At 38.3% G+C, this 19,652-nt stretch overlaps 1 protein-coding gene across 8 annotated transcripts; it reads left to right on the top strand.

The window, feature by feature from the left end:
* Positions 1-45: 45 nt before the first annotated feature.
* LOC135116446 (serine palmitoyltransferase 2-like) lies at positions 46-19,587 on the top strand. Of its 8 annotated transcripts, XR_010276342.1 has the most exons (13): positions 82-250; positions 1,066-1,257; positions 6,463-6,624; positions 7,302-7,456; positions 7,769-7,914; positions 8,313-8,515; positions 8,748-8,927; positions 9,293-9,454; positions 9,644-9,770; positions 10,378-10,513; positions 11,544-11,679; positions 14,290-14,419; positions 14,742-19,587. XR_010276342.1 is itself a non-coding variant. In XM_064033913.1 (12 exons), exons 1-12 carry the CDS (start codon positions 128-130, stop codon positions 14,826-14,828), a joined length of 1,728 nt encoding a protein of 575 aa, XP_063889983.1. In that variant the 5' UTR covers positions 46-127; the 3' UTR covers positions 14,829-19,587. The 8 variants fall into 8 exon arrangements, 7 of the variants coding, with proteins under 7 accessions (XP_063889983.1, XP_063889987.1, XP_063889982.1 ...); XM_064033913.1 differs by lacking the exon at positions 10,378-10,513 and having other exon boundaries at positions 46-175; XM_064033912.1 differs by lacking the exon at positions 11,544-11,679.
* The last annotated feature ends 65 nt before the right edge of the window (positions 19,588-19,652 follow it).

Below are 19,652 nucleotides of genomic sequence, written 5' to 3' on the forward strand. Positions count from 1 at the left end.
TATAAATGTAAAATGGCAAAAGACGATGTTTTGTGAGGGCAGGAGAGGAAGGCGGCGGGAGGTTCAGATGAGCCAATCACGATAAGGGGCTAGCTCAAGCTTAGGCTCAGTCTCCGCTAACCAAAACATGGTGGCTCACACGGAACTATCTGCCCAGCTTCCACATGAGAAAATAGTGAGCAGTGGCAAAGATCTAGAATGTAGGAGCGGTGACTCAGGCAGCGGCGTGACGGGGAGGCAGGAGGTGCAGGTAAGGCAGGCGTGGCTGCTGCCTCAGCGTCCCGTGACATGTTATGGCAGGAGAGGGCCAGGCACCGCCACCTCGTTGCACAACATATGCCAAACAGTGATCACTCAAGTGGTTATGTGCCAGTATTTCCAAGTATATTGCGTGTAGCCAGAAGAGGAAGCTGTGGCAGTACATAGGTGTAGTTTCATGTTCCGCGGTGAGGGCGGGCGTGGGACATTCCTGAGGTGGCAAACGGGCGCAGCAGACGTCACGCCACCACTAGCACCACGCTGACTGTCATTACTGGGGATTATTTAATTCTCCTCCAGGATGGTGGGTGTCAAGTTAAAGCTTCTGGCAGTAATTTTGACTTGTATCAGTATATTTTGCCGCTTTAGAATCTGTCGAGGGAATGTAATGACCCAAAATAACAAGTGGGTCAGGCGTAAGTCAAGTAGCAAGATAAGGGTGTAATTTGCTGATAGAAGCCTGGCACTTGTATACGCTCAGCTGCTCCTGTGTACCTACATTATATAGTATCATGCGTTACCATTAGCTGTACTTTTTTTTTAAACATTATAGGTTACCTGCACAGCAAAACAACTGTAAGGACACCTAACCACTTTCATCCCGTCTGATAATATTTAAGGAAGTCTTCATAAGACGGTACACAATTTAAGAGCAACTATAGTTACCAAAGGCTAAGCTAATCAAGAAGGCATGCCCTCTCCTTCACTTTTGGCAAGTCGGCTAATTGGTTCATACATGAGTGGGTTGTAGATCATTTTATCCTGTGGTGGCAATAACATCATAACATGATGTATAATATTTTCCAGGATAACTCTGTGCAAAAGAATCTCACAAGTCAACCAAATGGAGGTTCGGCTTCTAAGAAATCGTACCATAAGGAAGAAGAATGCTCCCTCTTTGTGGCTTTCTTCACCTTTCTCTCCTATGGAGTGCTCCTGATGCTTGGCTATGTGAGGGAATTTTTTATACCTGTCACCACCAAGGAGAAGAACAGAGAAGTAAGTTAAGCATGAAAATTAATGTCATGATAGAAGATATAAAAATGCAAGAAATGATAAGTCCCATAGTGTTTGTCATGTTTATCTTTTACTTCTTAATAATAATTTTAGTCTTGCTTTTTCTAACCTTATATAAAAATTATATGTTTCATTAAGTATCATGTTTCATTTTTGTGCTGATAAACTTTGAAATGTTGATGAGAAGTCAAAATGTTAAGAAATAGGTGGTTAAAAGTTTTATATGCATATATTCATACATAAGAGTGATGTGGCCATAGTTTTATTTAATAACTACATAAATTGATGTTATGATGTGGATGTGCAATTCTGCTACAGAATCATCTAAATATGTTTTGTGTTACTTGGGCTGTGTTTTTAATGCTAATGATATTGAATAGTAGTAATAGTAGTAGCATGGTAGTCCTGTGCATTGTAACTAACATGGAAGTGTGCTTATGTGACATGTTTCTGCCTAGGTACTGTAGTGGTGTCATGTTGGTCTGATGCTTGGGTTCTGTCATTGAGTACCTGTAATGTTGCATGCCTCTTTTTATTTGCATCTGCGGATGCTTAAATGCAGGTGCTGTATTACTGAACCAGATTTGGATGATTTATTTATGCCTTGGAACTGCTAATTGTGTTTTTTTGGCTTACAATTATATGCACTGTATGCCAACACACTGGTTCTCCTCCACTTCAAGTTGAATGCCACAAAATTGGAAATTTGCTGGAGAAACATTGGATTTATTTAATCAAAGTGAATTCAAATAATAATAATGCAAGCCTCATTTGGTGATCAAGATGAGGTAAGTTTCTGAATGACACTAGATGGGGCAGAAGAAACATTAGTTTGATCTTTCACAGGTTTTGCTGTACCTTGGTACAGTGGAACCTCAGTTCGTGAACATTCCTGTTCATGAACAAATAGGTTTATGAACAGGATTTTCAAACATTTTTTGTGTTGATTCAAGAAAGGTGTTTCAGTGTGCAAACAAACACCCCACAAGACAGCTAGTTCCCTTAATTAGGGTCTGTAATAAATGTGTGCATCCATCACCCTGTTGTAACTTGTGGTTGGTTATCATACTCTGGCAAGTCTCTTAGGCATCAGGCTATAACTTGTCACTGATTTCAAGATCAGATGCCTTCCCATATGTTTGAGGGGAGGTTAGAAAGCAGGTATTGTTGAGTTACTCATGATAGTACATGCTCTGCCATACAGTCACATTTCACCTCATGTCCTGGTTTCTGGATGCCCAAGAAAGACCACATTTGCTACAGGCAAGCTCATAAGACATGAGGTTGTAAAGAATCCCTGGACCACAAGCACTGAATTCAAACAAGGGAAACAAGGTGGAATTTGAAAAGCACATGCTGTCATGAGTAGCTCATCAATCCCTGCTTTACACAGACTTGTATGCCCCAGTATTTCCTTCCAGCCAACACATGCTTGATGCAAGGTGAGATTTTGTGTCTTTTCCTCTTGAATCATCTTTCCAGCCATCCTGAAAGTCAAAATAAGAAGTGGCTGGCTAAATATGAAGGCATGCAATTTACAGAAGGTGGGGAGGGGTAGGGGGACCCAGGTCTAACTGCCCCCTTCAAACAGCTAGGAATGCACCTGACTTATAAATCAGTAACAATCTATAGCAGTACAGTATAGTTTGCCAGCGTAAGATAATCACCTGCAAGTAATGATACTTTATTACAGCTCCTTACCAAGGGGACTAGCCGGTGGCTGGTTTTACAACTTTTGTTGTATTTTTTTTTTGTCACAGAAAAACATTTAAGAGCGAAAAAAAAATGCAGTGTTTCTGAGACTGGAACAGATTAATTATATTTACATTAATTTCACTGGGAAATATTTTGGTTTGCGAACATTTCAGTTGCTGAACAAAGTCACGAGATGGATTAAGTTCATTAACCAAGGTTCCACTGTACTGTACTTCCAAATTTTTCTCACTACTTTCTTAAATAGTAAAAGAGTTAAAAGATTATACTAAAAAGGTAAAAATATTCTTCAGCATGATGAGTCTGGCAAAAATGGACAAGAACATAAAGCTAGTGCCTGTATGCCTCCAACTCAAGTGGTGTACAGTAGTGAGTCAAGATTCATCTGTTTTTAGGTGCTGAGATTTCTTAAATCCCTGAAAGATTGAGGAGTTTTACCTGAGAAATTACTTTCATTTGTTTATTTGCCCATTCTTTGTAACTCGTATGCATACAATGGACACTGTCCTTTAAAAGGTGTATGGTGACTCTCACTCTCAGCTCACCATAGATCATAAAGGAGCAGTAGTGAATGTTCCTTATTTTTGTTAAGGCATTTGCCTGTCGTCATGTTTGTAAATTGACAGATGGCCAATAATACTGAAGGCCCAGGTGAAAAGAAAGCGATGGGGCAGGAAACTGCATTTCAACAATAAAATTTTCTATCTTGAGGTTTTATTCCTGCTATTATGATTTCTTTGTTAACTGGATCTTAGGAGTTTTGCATCTAATTTCTTTTGCATTTGTCTGTATTCTTGCATTTTGCTTCTGTCAGGTGCCACTCCACGTGTCTGGGAAGCAGGCAACTACATAAAGAACATTTTTTTTTTTTTTCATTATTAATAGTTATATGATTGTTTTTCATTCATCTAAGATTAATGCAGTGTAAGCATAGCACACTGGTCTACTATGTGTGTCAGAGCATGATACTGGTCCTAAGTAGAGGAACACTGTATATGTGCTATTAGATGAAAGTATAGAAAGAATTAGATCCACAGCATGTATCAGTGGTTATTTGTGGAGTCAGTCTGAGGCTCCTTTCATATGTTGCCATTGGTGGCTGCCACTTGTTACCTCCCAGAGTTTGCAATGGAGCCTTTCATGTGAGGCCATTGCAGTGGCGTGGGGCAGAAACCTGCTGATGATAGTTGAGTGTGGCTCCATATTGCCTGCAGCAACCTGACTCTTATGCTGGGATAACCAGTGGCTGCCACCAATGGAGTTGTGTAAAAGAGCCTAAGTGGTCTTCATTTCTCTTTACATCCACTTGAGCATATTATAAAATAAATTCTCTAAATTAACTTTTCTTTGGTGTACAACTTGAAAAAAAGGATGTAGTAAAGATGTACAGTTCTGAATAAGTTTGTGAGATAGTTGTACAGTATGCAACTTATGAAAGAGCACTTTGTATTGGTATTGTGTATTACATTTTGGTTACTTTGCTATTGCTTTTGTCAAGAGCAGTAGAGTTTGTACCAAGATGAATAATGGATAAATGTTTCCAACGGCTTTCCTGACTTAGTTAATTTTGAAGGATGTTGGAATTAGTAGTATTCTGGAGAATTGCCTTCTGAAGCTATGAAGATGTAAAGTCTAATCATTACACATTTATTTTGAGAAATTGGTTATAAGCTTTTAGAGAAAACCATCATGTGCCTTTGTTTCATTCAGAGGAATGGAGTTAAAGGAGATGATCACAAACTGAGAAAACCATAAAGAAAATGCATGCAAGAATTTCGTTCAATACTTCTTATCCTGTTTGTTATTTTTGCAACTACTTTGACATGGATATATCCATTAGGGTATTTTCATTGTTATATGAGGAAGCCATGATTGTGTTGTGAATGCATTTATAGCTACTCCTAGCAAGTAGCTTACTGGTTGTTGCTGTTTTAACTAATATGAAATAGTTATGTATTATGGGAATGTTTGATGCATCTTTGAGAATCTATGCTTACTGTAGTGCTTTAGAGATTCCATATAATTTTCCTTTATTATCTCAAGTGGATTCATGCTGATGTGCACTACCATGGCATTTCCTTCAAAGTGTGGCTGTTACCTGGCTACCAGGGCTTTCATGTGCCTGGTGACTCCTTCAAACATAATATGTTTGTCTTGAATAACTGCTTACATTATCTTAGCATTGTGAGTGGAATGGGATTCTGTATGTGAACAAGGATAACTTAGTGGGCCATACTGTCAAGGCCAGCACTAACTAGGTATATATAATATATATATATATATATATATATATATATATATATATATATATATATATATATATATATATATATATATATATATATATATATATATATATATATATATATATATATATATATATATATATATATATATATACCTAGTGCTGAAGAAACTTGGCAACTTTTGTTGAATAGCCCTTTTCCTTGTATTTTCATTTAACCATTCCAGTGAATGGTAGAATGGAGTGGCACAGGACAAGTACCATGTGCCTTAGTGAGGATGCTTGATGACCTGTAGAGAGTGTCACAGCGTGGTGCATTCCACCATCTCTTGTGCTAAGGCACAATTGTAACTCTTGTAACTCATTTTAAGCAAAGAATCCTTGTTCCTTGTCACATGAATGCAGAGGCAGAAGAGTGTTGGTAACCAGTTCACTGTGCCAAAGGGTACAGCTTATGGACTTACATAGGCTGCATGTTTAATAAAAGTTTGGGCAATGGTTTGAGGGCCTTTGACTACATAAGCACCACAACCATGCCATGCATCAAGTGATGAGTGGATACATTAAGAGATAAGAAGTGAAATAATTTTTTAATACTTACAAGTGACATTAACTTCTTAACAACAACATGATGGTAACAAGCTCTTTCTTTCAATTGGGTGGCTCTGGCATGATAAATTTATAATATTTCTAAATTTTTCTTTGCAGCTAGTCATTATTTTAAACCTCAGGTTGATTTTTTTTTTTTTTTGCATCTAATTATTTCTTTTATATCTGTGCACCCTTCAAAGGTGAGAAGCTGGGACAAGGTTCCCATGTACACACAGACATCCTTCACATTATTGAATTAAGTATTTAAAGGAATTGTCGTGCAACAAAAGTATTGGCTTGCATATTGAATGATGCAACATATATCATTGTGTTACAGGGTATAACGCTCGCATATTGAGCATAGTTATGCTTAGTCATGAGCCTATACATTTTATAAGTCTTCCTATCAACCAAGGAATGTACAAATATTTTTGTTGTTAATTCTCAGATTAACAAATTTAAAGTTCAGTTAAACTTTAACCTGAGACATAAGCTGTACCCTTGTCTATACATGTATATATGTATAAACTTAAGCCCCCCTCACCCCAAGCAAGGCTGTTCATAATCCAGTTCCGATACAGCTGGCTGCAGCTTGTCCACTTTTGCCACTCTAAATAAATTCAATGCTTTATCTCCAGCATAAGAAAAAGAATGCATTTGTCACAACACAAATAAGGGATATCGAGGAGTGTCCATCGTTCACCAACTTCACCATCTATCTGTCCTATGGGGTCCTCTTCCTCGTTGGATACGTCAAAGAGTTCTTCTACCCACCATCAACGAAAGAGACAAATAGAGAGGTAGAGTGCACCAGGGAGAACTCTGGACTTGTCATAGAAACACCTGCAGAGAGTAGTACATATCATCTTTTGACCCTGAATGGAATATGTTTGTTCCTCGTGGCACTGTAATGCTGAAGTCTGAGCCTTGGTTTACTCAAGCTTACCATGATATGCTTACAGGGTTTTGAAGCTGTTGCCTTGCCGTAAATGACTGCCTTCATTTTGATGTCCCTCAGTGACTTTGTGAGGTGATTTTATATGAATGTCCAGAGTGTTTAGTGATTAAGCTTTAAGTGTAAGGGGTATGCTGTAGTCCTTTACACAATGCTAGTATTCAGTTCTCAGTAGACTCATGTGGTCTTGTAGAGCAGTTGCCAAGTATAGCATCTGAAAGTATCGGGACATTCAGTGTATTTTAAGAGCAGTTGTGGGAAAACTTCGAAGTGCTTATTTATATAACTTGCTTTTAAATATGGGTCTCATGCTTAGGGATGATTATTTGTGTTTGTAATGTTGTCATTGTGTGACATCTAAAAACAATTATGTTTTTTTTAGCTTCTAACATCAGCTAGCAGTGGGTCACCTTGTGGAGAAATATTTGTGTGGGCAGAACTCTTATTCTACTGTAAGGCAAATCCTCCTCAGCAGGGTTAATAACCAAAGAGTTGCCATAAAACAAGAAACCTTTTACACAGGGATATGTGCCTCTTTACATTGGCTTTGAGAGCTTCTACACTCGCAATGTTTATCGGCGTATTCAAGACTGTTGGAATAGACCCATTTCCAGCGTGCCTGGAGCTGAGATTAACCTGCTGGAGCGGTACACTCCTGACTATGGTTGGACTATGAAGTGAGTAGCAGTGGTGGTTATGGTGGTGGTGGTAGTGTGTAGCTTTTTTGAGTTCATAGGTTTTGTGCTTGAACAACATTGGACTGGATGTGTAGCTTGTAGGTATTACTTCTGATGAAGTTATTCTTACTCCACTTGAAAGTCTCATTAATGTACTTTTTGTGAGTTGTAACAAAACAAGCTTTCTCCCCAATTTTTGAAAGAAACTGTAAAGTAATAGTAACATTCATAGGAATGAGACCATTTTGTAAAGTGAGAGTAATATTCATAGGACTGAGGGCACTTTTTTGATATGTCAGTTTTATTTTTCAGATTGACGGGTAAGATATTGAAGTGCATAAATGCTGGGTCATACAACTATCTTGGGTTTGCGGAGAACCATGGCCCATGTCACGATGCTGCCGAGGTGACAACGAAGGAAGTCGGCATCACCACTAGCAGCCCACGGCTTGAGCTTGGCAAGTTGTGGACATGACCATTAAACACTACCTTATTATTAGTGTGCTCACATGCAAACAGTGCGTGTGTTTGTGTATACACTTGCATGTTTATCTAATTGTATTTTTACTTCATTGAATTAGGCTCATAATGTCTGAATACCATAATTATCATAATTTACTTCAAATCATGTACACTGTTTGCACACACTACTTCTTGTGGTACCTAATGCATTACACTGATCTTTTGTTCTCTTGCTGTCATCCCTGTTTTTCCTGCCTTTTGACACATCATCTCTGCTGCTCTACTTTGGAGTAATTATGATAATCTGTGTCTTGTCTCATAACCTTGAACATTTCACTCTGCTGCAGGCTTAAGAGTTACTTATAATGATGAATAATGTGTTTTCCCTCCATAGGAACTCTTGAAATCCACAAGAAGTTGGAAGCACTGGTGTCAGAATTTTTGGGTGTGGAGGATGCAATCACTTTTGGCATGGGGTTTGCCACCAATGTGCTCAACTTGCCATCTATTCTTGGTCCCAGCTGCCTGGTGCTCTCAGATGAGTTCAACCATGCCTCTCTTATCTTGGGCCTGAGACTGTCTGGAGCCACTGTGAAGGTATGCCCCCCAGGCTAGACTCTTCATTGTTATCATGTTATTTGCTAAAAGATAAACCATGTTACTTCAGGACTCTGTTGCATTCATTGTATCTTTTGTGTTGCATTCATTGTATCTTTTGTGTTTTTCATAACTGTGGATGATTGTGATATAATGAGCAGGGGTTTGGGGAAGGTTATGACTTGGCTTAAATATAAATCAATTTAATGGATTTTGATTTGTGGTCTCAAAGGTTTTCCAGCACAACAATGCAGCTGACCTTGAAAAGAAACTGCGAGAAGCCCTCATCCATGGCCACCCCAGAACACGGCGGCCCTGGAAGAAGGCCATGATTGTGGTGGAGGGAATCTACTCCATGGAAGGAAGCATTTGTGACCTACCCAACTTCATCAGAATTAAGAAAAAGTATAAGGTGGGTATAGGTCACTAATGAGTGGTAGGCAGGGTTTGGAAATGAGTGAAATTTGAGGATGATTTGCTGATAAATGAGAGGAGAGTGTTGGCATATGTGAGGGAGAAGGTGGGAGGGCTGGAGTTTGCAAAGATGTGGTGTGTCGACTTGTGGAGGTATAGACTCTTGTGCTGCAGTCACTGGACTGGGCCAGAGATCCGATGTGAATTAATTTACTTGCTGTTTCTGTGAGGTTTGAATATACACTCCTTGTCTTATATCATGGGGAACAGGCTGTTTCTGTGGTGTCAGTGATGTATAGACTGGCATACAGATTTCATGATTGGTGATGAGATATATATATAAGAGCATGTTCCTCCCTGCAGACTTACCTGTACGTTGATGAGGCCCACAGCATAGGTGCACTGGGGCCGAGGGGTGGAGGTGTAGTGGACTACTATGGTGCTGACCCAAAGGATGTGGACATCCACATGGGAACCTTCACTAAGAGTTTTGGTGCTGCTGGTGGATACATTGCTGGATCCAAGGTGAGCCTTAGAGTGGTGAAGGAAAGCTGAACTCTTGCCTTCATTTGAGTCCTCTTGAAGCAGTAAATTGAGTTACATTTGTTCTATAGTTGTGACATTTTAATGAATCATTTATTAACTTATTTTTGCATTAAATTTTAATTTTTTCCTCACTTTTATTGTTGTGACAATATTGGCCATGTTTTGCAGGACCTAATCGACCATCTGCGAGTGAATAGTCATGCTCAGTCATATGCTGCCTCCATGCCTCCACCTGTAGCCCAGCAGATCATCACCTCCATGTCCATCATTATGGGCAAGGACGGCTCTGTTGAAGGTTGGTGTGTAGGGATACATGTGTCTCCCTGGACTCAGTGTGCCTCGTATCTTGGGGGTTGGGGAAGGTATGGTGGTTATTATATTTCATTTGATAATCAAGAGTATGCAATAACTTTTGACACATTTCAGCCTCATATCGACCAGGATGTGCTTCTATACATGTGAACACAGATACACACGCTGCACTGGTCATTATTTTGTGGGAGGAATGGGGCAAGTTAGAGGGAGGTGCAAGTGGCTGTGATGGTGACATGGAACTGGATGAAATAAGTGGATTGAAATTGAGTTAAAATGAAGGAAGAACAATGTTGTATGAGTGTAAGTGTGGTGTACATCATTGACTTTAAAGTTTAAAGCATAGATATGAAGACAAGACAACATAAGCAAATATAAAATTCTGTTTACCATGATGAGGGAGATTACACACTCACACATACATGTAAGTTATTTGTGTTTCCTCTAAAAATTTTTTTTTTTCTTCCTCTTCCTTCCTAGTAGTGCTAGAAGCAAGGCTTCATCTCTTCCTTAGACTAATCTCTGTGCTCCTGAGTAATTTTCACATCTCCCTGCACTAACTCTCTTCCTTGTGCCCTCACTCTGTGTAGGAAAACGACGGATAAATCACCTTGCTAGGAATACAAAGTACTTCCGTCGAAAAGTAAAGCAAATGGGGTACATAGTGTTCGGCAATGAGGATTCCCCAGTGGTGCCAGTGTTATTGTTTCTGCCTGCCACCATCGCGTGAGTATACAGACATCTCTGCTCGGGTCTGGCCCTTGACATTTCTATTGTCACTCCTTAGTAGACTAGGAGAAGCAGTCTTACATGGCACCGAGAGCAGGTTACTTTTGACCCTAGCAATGCCTCTCTGTGCTCTTGTTGCAGAATATTTCTGTGTGATGCCTGAGGTGTCTTCTCAGAATCTTCAGCATATTTGATCTTGGAAACTTCTTGTGCACTTTCATGAAAGTCATGCTGATACAAATTTGTACTTACTTTGCCCATCTATGAAGCATTATTGCTCTGTGATGCTTTTAGAGGAAACTTATTCGTGGAAAATTTGAGAAGGCACCAAATAAGCCTCTGAAGGCTTCCATTTTAATTTTTACCTTGTTTGTCATACCTCAGCATAGCTTCTTGTATATGTAAGTTGATCAGAGAAATTTGGTGGAGATTCATGGACAGCTTTTGGAACATTGCTTCATTCATGAAATTGTCTCACAGTTGTCTGATCATGTTTATGTCAGCCGCCTTATCTGATGATCTCCCATCATCGTTAGCTTGCGTCTTTGTCTCGTACTGCTAAACATGTCCCGGGATGTTATTAGACTTTCCATGAACATTGAGAGCTGTAGGAGGAGGGAGCATCCAGCTGAGCCAGCATGAAGAAGGAATGAAGAAATGTAGATGGTGTTGCTGTTCAGTTACTATTTAATTTACTGAAAGTTGTCAAGTTGTCACAATGCAGGTAATGCAAGCAATTACATGTACATAATTCTCTTAACTTTCATGAGTTTTGTTTGCAGCACATCAAGACATTTCTTAATTCCATGATTTCTATTTCTTCTTGAGCTATTCCTTCTTAAGCTCCAGAGCCATTGTTGGCATCCTCTTTGCTTTACATAGCTGACCTGTCATCCTTTCTTCTCTTTCAAGGAGAAATGTCGAGTCCTACCACAGGGTAAGTACCCTCGCATGCTTCCACCTTTAACAGTTCCTTGTGGCTCTGTTCAGAGTCTGATGTATGAATTGTCTCCCACCTTCTGTTTAGGTCGCAGGCGCATTCAACAACTGGCCAGGAATGTGAAATATTTCCGACAACGCCTCAGGCAGATGGGATTCATTGTTTATGGCCACGATGATTCACCTGTTGTGCCCTTGCTCTTGTACCTGATTCCTAAGATTACGTAAGTAAGGTAGTGGGCAATGAAGAGGAAGTCTTGGAAGAATTCTTTTGGGAGAAAAAGTTGCCAGGATTTTTGCATTTGATTTTAGAAATCAGAAATTATAATATTTTATGTGTCCTTTTTATAGTAAATTAGTAATTCTTGGATAAAAGGTGCTTTGCTCATTGCCATACTTGGTGTTAAGATATGGAACTTTAAAGCAAAGCAGGAAAAGAATGGCAAGTTCCACAGGTGTGAAATATTCAAATTACTTGATTCTTGCTTCTGACATCAGTTTCTTTACTTTATTGTCTCAGTGGGCTTAATAGAATATAACTATTTTAATTTTAATTGTGAGATAACTTTGATGGATTCAAGACCATTTTCTAGAGGCATTATGAAGGAAAACATTTAGGGTTCTTTCAACCATGTTTGGTCCAGTATTTGATTTGTGGAGATGTATGTGCAGAACAAGATTGAGAATAAGAAAATCCACATCTTTGTCTTGAGTGTGAGAGCATTCTGGCAACTTTTGTCTTTATCCGAACCACTTCCTTGGCAGCCTGGCTGTGATAGGGATAATGGAGCATTGATGGTGTTGCATGGTGTGTGGTGGTAGAGTTCCTTGTAACACTAACTTGATGTTGGTACTGTACACTAATATTACATTGTCCAGGTCTTCTTATCACTCCTAAATTTCTCTTTGCCTGGTAAATTAAAAGATTTTTTCCAAACACATTAAACATTTGGCTGCATTTTTTTTATCATCTTTGTTACCTTTCTTTGGTCATCTGTTGTATCTGGTGGTGGTGAATATTGCAGTGAAAGAATTGGTGGGGTTTGTTTGGGTGGTGACATGATATGGTGGATGTGGTGACTGAGGTTGTCAGGAAGAAAGGAATGAAGGATTCTGTAGATATAAATGTCAACCATAGGATGAAAAGAGTGGAACTTTTCACTTATGCTGAGGTTTCTTTTATTTTGATAATGTTCAGAAGTTCATATAACAGGTTGACTTTTTCATGGAATGAAGGCATTTTATTATTGGTCTGCATTTTTATTCTTATAACATTTCATTTTGTTTTTTAGTAAGTTTTTGATTGCAGTCATGTTCATGTAACTGCTGTGCTCTCTTAATATGTTGTGGCTTGGTTGTATGTAAGTCCACCCAGCCAGATGTCACTTTTAACCAAGAGGTTACAACGTTATGCTGGCAGCTGTGTTCAGTCTCCTGGATGCACAGTTGAGAATGTAAAAGCTGCTCCTCCTTTCCAGTGCAGTTAAATTCCTTATTTTTCCTCCCAGAGCACTGCACTCATTCACATTCACTTGATAAGAGGAATTTTTTATTAAGAAGCTCAGTGATGTGGCTGCTTTGTGAGGTATTGTGTTGCTAGTTGAAGGTTGATTGGTTTAGATGAGACAGGTGTGTAGCTGATGAGAAGGCAGCTGGCTGTCAGTCTGTAATAGTTATGGCAGTGTTCTCTGACACAGTTTTGTTTTGGACTCTACAAAGTTGTTGTTATTGAAATAATGATTAATTTGATAATTTCCCATCAGGGCTACAAAGTTGCTGTTATTGAAATAATGATAATTTGATAATTTCCCATCAGAGTTGTACATTATTTGAATGCATTCTTTGCTGCATCCCTGTAATATTGCAGTGAATGTGTGATTGTATCAGAATAGTGTGTGTGCATTGTTTTATTTTTCTAACATGCTAAATTTTCTTAGTTACTAAGGTGAAGGAAAAGTAACAAACCTTAAGTAGTCCACTTGACATTGAAGTTTGCTGGGCATCACAGCACAGGTTGGCCCAGACTTGTGCATGGAAGGGTTCCCTAAGGTAGGCAAGATGTACACTCTGCATGTTGCCTCAGCCATCCCTAGAGACAAGATGGCATGGCTGCTCGGCCTCCTTGACTGGCAGTCTTTTTCATAGCGGTGTGGCTTAAAGTGGCAACAGTTTTGTCTTGTGCTCTTGGGTTTGTGTGAATAAGAGTGTGATGAAGGCAGCTTCTGGTGTTGTTTGTTTGTATTTGTTTTGATTCCTCCTGTTTATATGAGGTTTTAAGTACAAAAAGCTTGCATATTGCATTATTCACTGTTATTGAATTTTCTGTACATAGTGTATTCATTAATGATATGAATTTTGAAATCAGGTTAGCATAGTTCTTTGTTATTTCTGAAAAAGAATACTATGCCTAAGGAGAAGTTTCCCATATTTTCTTACAGTTGTGATATATTTGATATAGGAATTACTATAACAATCAGTTTGGTGCCGATTCATGTGAATTATATATGGAAAGATTAAATTCAGCATAACTTTTCAGTTTTTGGTTAATTCAGTATTTGCAGACAAAATATTTCTTTTGAAAATTTATTAAACTTTCATTATCACAAATATCAGAGTTAAGATTTTTGAAGAAAAGAGAAAGCTTGACTGATATGCTGTGATCAGATAATAATCCTTGAAATAAAGGATTACTGTACTGTACTTTTTAGTTTTTTGAATAAAGATACAACATAGAGACTTGAGACATGTCAATGCTGAAAATGTTAGGCAAGACAACACAGGCAATATATGTGGCCAGGAATGAGTGTGTGTGTGTGTGTGTGGATGCCTTGCAGAATGTTTGTACGGGAGCTGACCAAGCGAGGCGTTGCTGGGGTTGGTGTGGGTTTCCCAGCCACGAAAATCACAGGTGGACGAATGAGGTTCTGTCTGTCTGCTTCCCACACCAAGGAGATGCTTGACAAGGTGAGAGAAAGATGCACTCTAGCAAAACCTTCTTGTATTCAACTTCACTCTGTTGGAATCTTCATCTTTTGGACTTGAGGCCCTGGTAGATTAAAATTCTTGTGTGTTGGAAATGTCCTGTGAAACCACTAGTGGTGTGGACTTCCTGGCACCTCATTCCGGAGAGCTGTAGTGTCACTCGTGTTAGAGATGAGTAACATTTCTGTACTTGAGTTTTTATCATCAGCATTGAATAAGAAAATTTGAATAGACAGGTAGTTGTATGGTAATTTGTTGTGCATCTATTTGTGCAGGTGTAATTTTTGTGAATTCATTATTACAGATCCTGAAAGAGGTGGATGTGGTTGGTGACATGTGTTCTTGCAAGTACTCCAAAATCCCTAAGAGTTGCAAACCCATCGAGTGGTAGGAGAGCTGTGTGATCTCTGGTTAGGGTGTGCCAGGGACTCAGCACACACACCTGGAGAACACAGTAACCACTTCTGTACTGCAGATTCTCTCCTCTACACAAATAGTATTTTGGTTATTTTTTTTTAATATAGATTTTATATATAACATTTTAGTGGTATTCAGCAGTAAGAGTATGTCTGCAATTCTTTAGTATCTCAGATTTTGACAAGAGAAAGTGTACCACCTCCCTGGATTACTCTGTATGTTGGAAATTTTCTGTACAGTTGATTTATCCATGTTGACATCCAGACATAACATTGTATGAAAAATCAAGCAGCACAGGACTGCAGTGCCATGGTTCATCTACTGGTTGAGTTCCACCCAACCAACTTTATTACCTGTGTGTACATTATCTGATGTAGTGGGGATGTAATATAGTATATGTACATGTGGTAATAGTACTTGTAGTAAATGCCATTTCCATGAAGTTATTAAGGCAAAACAAAAATTAATGCTGAAAATGGGCTCGTAAAGACTATCAATAGAATATATTATTTTGTGCATCACAGTGTAGCAGCATTTTGCCTGTGGAAACAGTGCTGTCATTTTAGGGGAATGAAAAAGATGCAGTGAGATTGTTAGTACCATTTGCTGAAGCATTGATACCTTGTTACTGATCTAGTCAGGAGGTTGCACTAGCAGTGGAAACTACTGTTTGATTGTGCTCTCAGAATGTGCTTGCATTTACCGAAACTTGCATGTCTGGTGGTGCCTCCATCATCACCACTGCTTACTGTTTGCATGCATATTTACAAATGGTTATTTTAATACTGAAAATATACTTGATTGAGTTTTCAGCATATAGTAGTGCCTTGTTGGGATAGGTAAAAAATTCTGAAGGTATAAAATTATTGAACTTGTAGGATGGTACATAGAAATATTAATTTTTCAGATGTGGAATTGTTCTTGTAGAATCTATTTGTGATTCAATAATGAAAAAATAAAATAGGATGGAAACTAATGTAAATCAATATTTTATAGTTATCAATGTAGTTATATTTAAAAAGCATTAAAGACCTTACTGTAATTTAATATTTTGTTACAAAACTGGAAGGAATTTAATATATTTCAAGGTCACATTGATAGGTGAGAAGGCAAATTTTACAATAAGGGGATAAAGTACTGGTGAAATAGTAAGTCAGGTGTCTTGTATCAGGAATCACAGGTTAGGTAGGTATGAGCAACAGACGCTTAGCTTTTCAAGTTGTTGTGGGTTGTTACCCAGCATGTGCCTTCTTCAACACTGTGAAGCTGAATAATACCTGTGTTAGACCACTCTGCCATCACTGCCTGCTTGTAGAGTATTCAGCACACAAGCCAAAGAAAGTGTTGATGAGTTACTGTATGTGTTCATTCAGTTCAGCAAAGCTTACTCTGATGACTTCACAGTGATCTGTATTCCACTCTGGTGTTCTGAGTGCCTCTTTGTTGGTCATCCTCTTCTTTATCATGCTTTCCTCCACAAGTACTTGAAGAATGTATACCTGCATAGTAAGTGACTTAGGTGTTTAAGGTTCATAAAATGTATAAGATTTGTTGACTGAGAAATGGTTCTATTTCATGAATAGCTTATGTATGAAATTAGTGTTTTCATCTCCTGTGTGCAAATGGAGATTTATATTGTTGAAGCATTCATAGATGATTGATGTAGCATTGTGTCTTCATGTTATGATTCTTGTTATATGTCACCCTGAGGATAAACAATGATGATTCTCCAGTTAGTATTTTATATTCACATGTGATTCCCAAGTTTCCATGGTTGATGTTTTTGCTCATATGTTATATGCAACAAGAAAATTCCAATTTAAATATGTTTCACAATAATTTTGCTGTGCCAGCATGGACATATAGTACTCTGTCACACAGAACTGCTGTCTCAAGTTGCCATTCGGTTCAAGTGAAACAAGGTTGTTTCTCAGTGTGATGCCTTTCTTGGCGTCATTGCTGTTCTCGGCATCATTAAGTGTAAAGTGAAATGTACGTTTTTTAAGTTACTATTCTGATTCTCTATGCATATATCTATGGGCTAAGTTTATTTACTGCAATTCATTGTATTATAGGTTTTAATAATCACATCTGTGTTATTTTTCTTGTTTTCTGCTTTGAATTATTGGCATTATTCCATTGATGAAACTTCTGAAGTGATTGATTTTCACTCTTGGATATGAATTGTAGTGAACCAGTGGCCCTTCCATAAATGGTAATGATCATTCTTATAAAACTGAAAACATCCTCACCAATGTATTCATAAATTCCAAATCTCTACAGCATTCTAAGACAGTGTCAAGTTTTAGTCTGGTTTAGGAATTGGTGCATTGGTGTCATGGCACTTATGTATAATTTTTCTTTCATCTGCACTGCACCTTGATTGCCTCCACATCCTATAGCAAGAGGGACAAACCTGGATCTTGTTACAACCTCTTGACCTTGCAAGCTATAGGTATAATCTTCACCATATCATATTAGATGATGCAGGGACACCATTTGAGGTTTGGTAAATAAGTTTCTGATAGCAAAATCATAGTATTTATATCAGTCGTATTATACTGTTATTTGAGTGCTTAATGTTCTTAATTTGTGTTCCTATTTTGTTGACAGGGATATAGACAGGGATATAGAGATTTTTAATTTTTTACTTGGGCTTGTATCCTGCTTCACCTTATATTTTCAATTTTTTCATGGATTCAAGGTTCTGTCGCAATCTTCTTACCTTCAAGTTTCAGAGTTATCAATATATTTATTGTGAAGCTCAAATTATTTAGTGGCTGTTTTATCAAGAGTTAATAGTTCTAACACCTTTGTAAAAATATTTTGTTCACTCATTATTGCTGTGAGAATTGCACATCATGTCTGATGCACAAGTTTGCTTCTACATATCCTATTGGTTATCAGCATGCCATGCCTCTTTTCCACTAGAGGACCCTGGTCTGGCTTGTCCAATTGACAGAGTGTAGTGAATTTGTGTTGAGACTGCAAGTCAAAATAAGCATAATTCCTCAAGTAATAAACATCAAACATCTACAGTGGAACCTTGGTTTTTTAACTTAATTCGTTCCTGAGTGCTGTTTGAAATCTCAAATGTTAAAAAACTGAAACAATTTTTCCCATAGGAATCAATGTAAAATAGATTAATCTGTTCTCAGACACCCATCCACCATGTCTTAGTGAGTAATACCCGACACTCCCACTGCTAAGATGGCTCCACAACATATCCAGCTTAGAAATTTTCTATCCAGAAAGGATGTATTGAATGAACTCATCAAAAAATATTTCGACCATCCAGGCATTCTCTTTGCCACCAACCAAGTGAGGAAAGCCTTATAGAGTGACAGAGAGGAGCAACTCACTTATCGCCAAGATGAAGGTGATCAAAACACTTGGACATCTTTCTGCTGGGAAAATGCAGATGTGCAGTAGTGATGACATTGTGGGTGATAGAGAGAGCCACAGGAAGCTCAGGACTAGTCCTGAGCACCAATCCTTGTTTGTTTACATCGAGGTTCTTCAACGGGATAACATTTAACTTATTTCAAAGATTGAATTACTGCCTTACTCTATGTCTGTCCGCCAGATATATAAAAATGAAGGAAATATTTATAGAAACTATAAATTAGGAATAAATGGCAACTTTGCTACATCATGTAGTATTTGAAATCAAGTAACTTTGTTCAAAACCGATTTGTTTGGAATGGGAGATGTTCGGTAACTGAGGTTCCACTGTACTTGTATTATGTTAGATTCTAGAAAGCAAACATGGTTCTAAAGCCAAACAGTTAACAACTGTAAGTGACATTTGTCTCAGCTGTGTACACTTTTGGCAATTACCTGGCACTGTTCCAGGCATGGCAAATCTGATAGTTCCCTGGGTGGCTGAGGATGGCACTGCTTCAGGTGTGGCACACCTGACAGTTCCCTGGGTGGCTGAGGATGGCACTGCTCCAGGCATGGCACACCTGACAGTTCCCTGGGTGGCTGAGGATGGTACTGCTTCTGGCATGGCACACCTGACAGTTCCCTAGGTGGCTGAGGATGGCACTGCCTGTATAGCCACTTTATTACTGGACATTGTTTTTACATATATTTCTGTTTTCTTTCCCATCTTTTCTCTTGGCACAGCATTGAAATAATAGGGCATTTAAATGTGAGGAACTAGCTAGTAGTACAAGTAGTGGTAATGGTTGCCTGTTAGCCTGTCAAAAGTTTTATGGTCTGGTGTAAAGAGTTTCTATATTTTCCCACCTTTTCTCTGCTATCAAGAGGGTAGATCATGGAATTCCTTATGTCTGTTGATCTTTTGACTTCAGTCTTCTTTTCTGACTGATAAAATTTATTTTTTTGACATCTGATAGAAAATAGTCCTGTTTTTTACCTTCACTATACTTCTTATCAATTTCCATTTCTTTCCCTTTTTAATGTGCTCCTGTTTTGGTTACTATCAATGATGTGAAAGTTGTGTGTTTTGTTATTACTAGTATTTTGATGGTGTCATCTAATTTGTTTTTCTTTTAATTCACAGAATCCAGCCATCACCAATCTTATGTTTGTTACAAGTTTTATTGTGTGTGTTTGTAAATGCTGCATATCGCTGTTAAATTTGATCTGAAATTCAGCCTATTGGCCAAAGATTTAAATGTCTTCTCTTGTATTGTTTATATTTCTCATGTGCTTGTAATTGGAGTTGAAATTGCATTCTGTATAATACAAAATCTAGAATTTTGTCTTGGTGTCTGAGTTATCCATAATGATGATGTTATATTTTGGTACATTCAGACCTAAAGCTGAA

This window comes from Scylla paramamosain, chromosome 31 (genome assembly GCF_035594125.1).
Source record: "Scylla paramamosain isolate STU-SP2022 chromosome 31, ASM3559412v1, whole genome shotgun sequence".
Taxonomy (NCBI): domain Eukaryota; kingdom Metazoa; phylum Arthropoda; class Malacostraca; order Decapoda; family Portunidae; genus Scylla; species Scylla paramamosain.

What these genes read in the sequence shown, in the direction of transcription:
- LOC135116446 (XM_064033912.1), top strand. Translation starts at nt 128, where the DNA reads ATGGTGGCTCACACGGAACTATCTGCCCAGCTTCCACATGAGAAAATA. An exon ending in CCAAGGAGAAGAACAGAGAA is followed by an intron (nt 1,258 to 6,462) that starts GTAAGTTAAGCA and finishes CTTTATCTCCAG; the next exon opens with CATAAGAAAAAGAATGCATT. An exon ending in CCAAGGAGATGCTTGACAAG is followed by an intron (nt 14,420 to 14,741) that starts GTGAGAGAAAGA and finishes TCATTATTACAG; the next exon opens with ATCCTGAAAGAGGTGGATGT.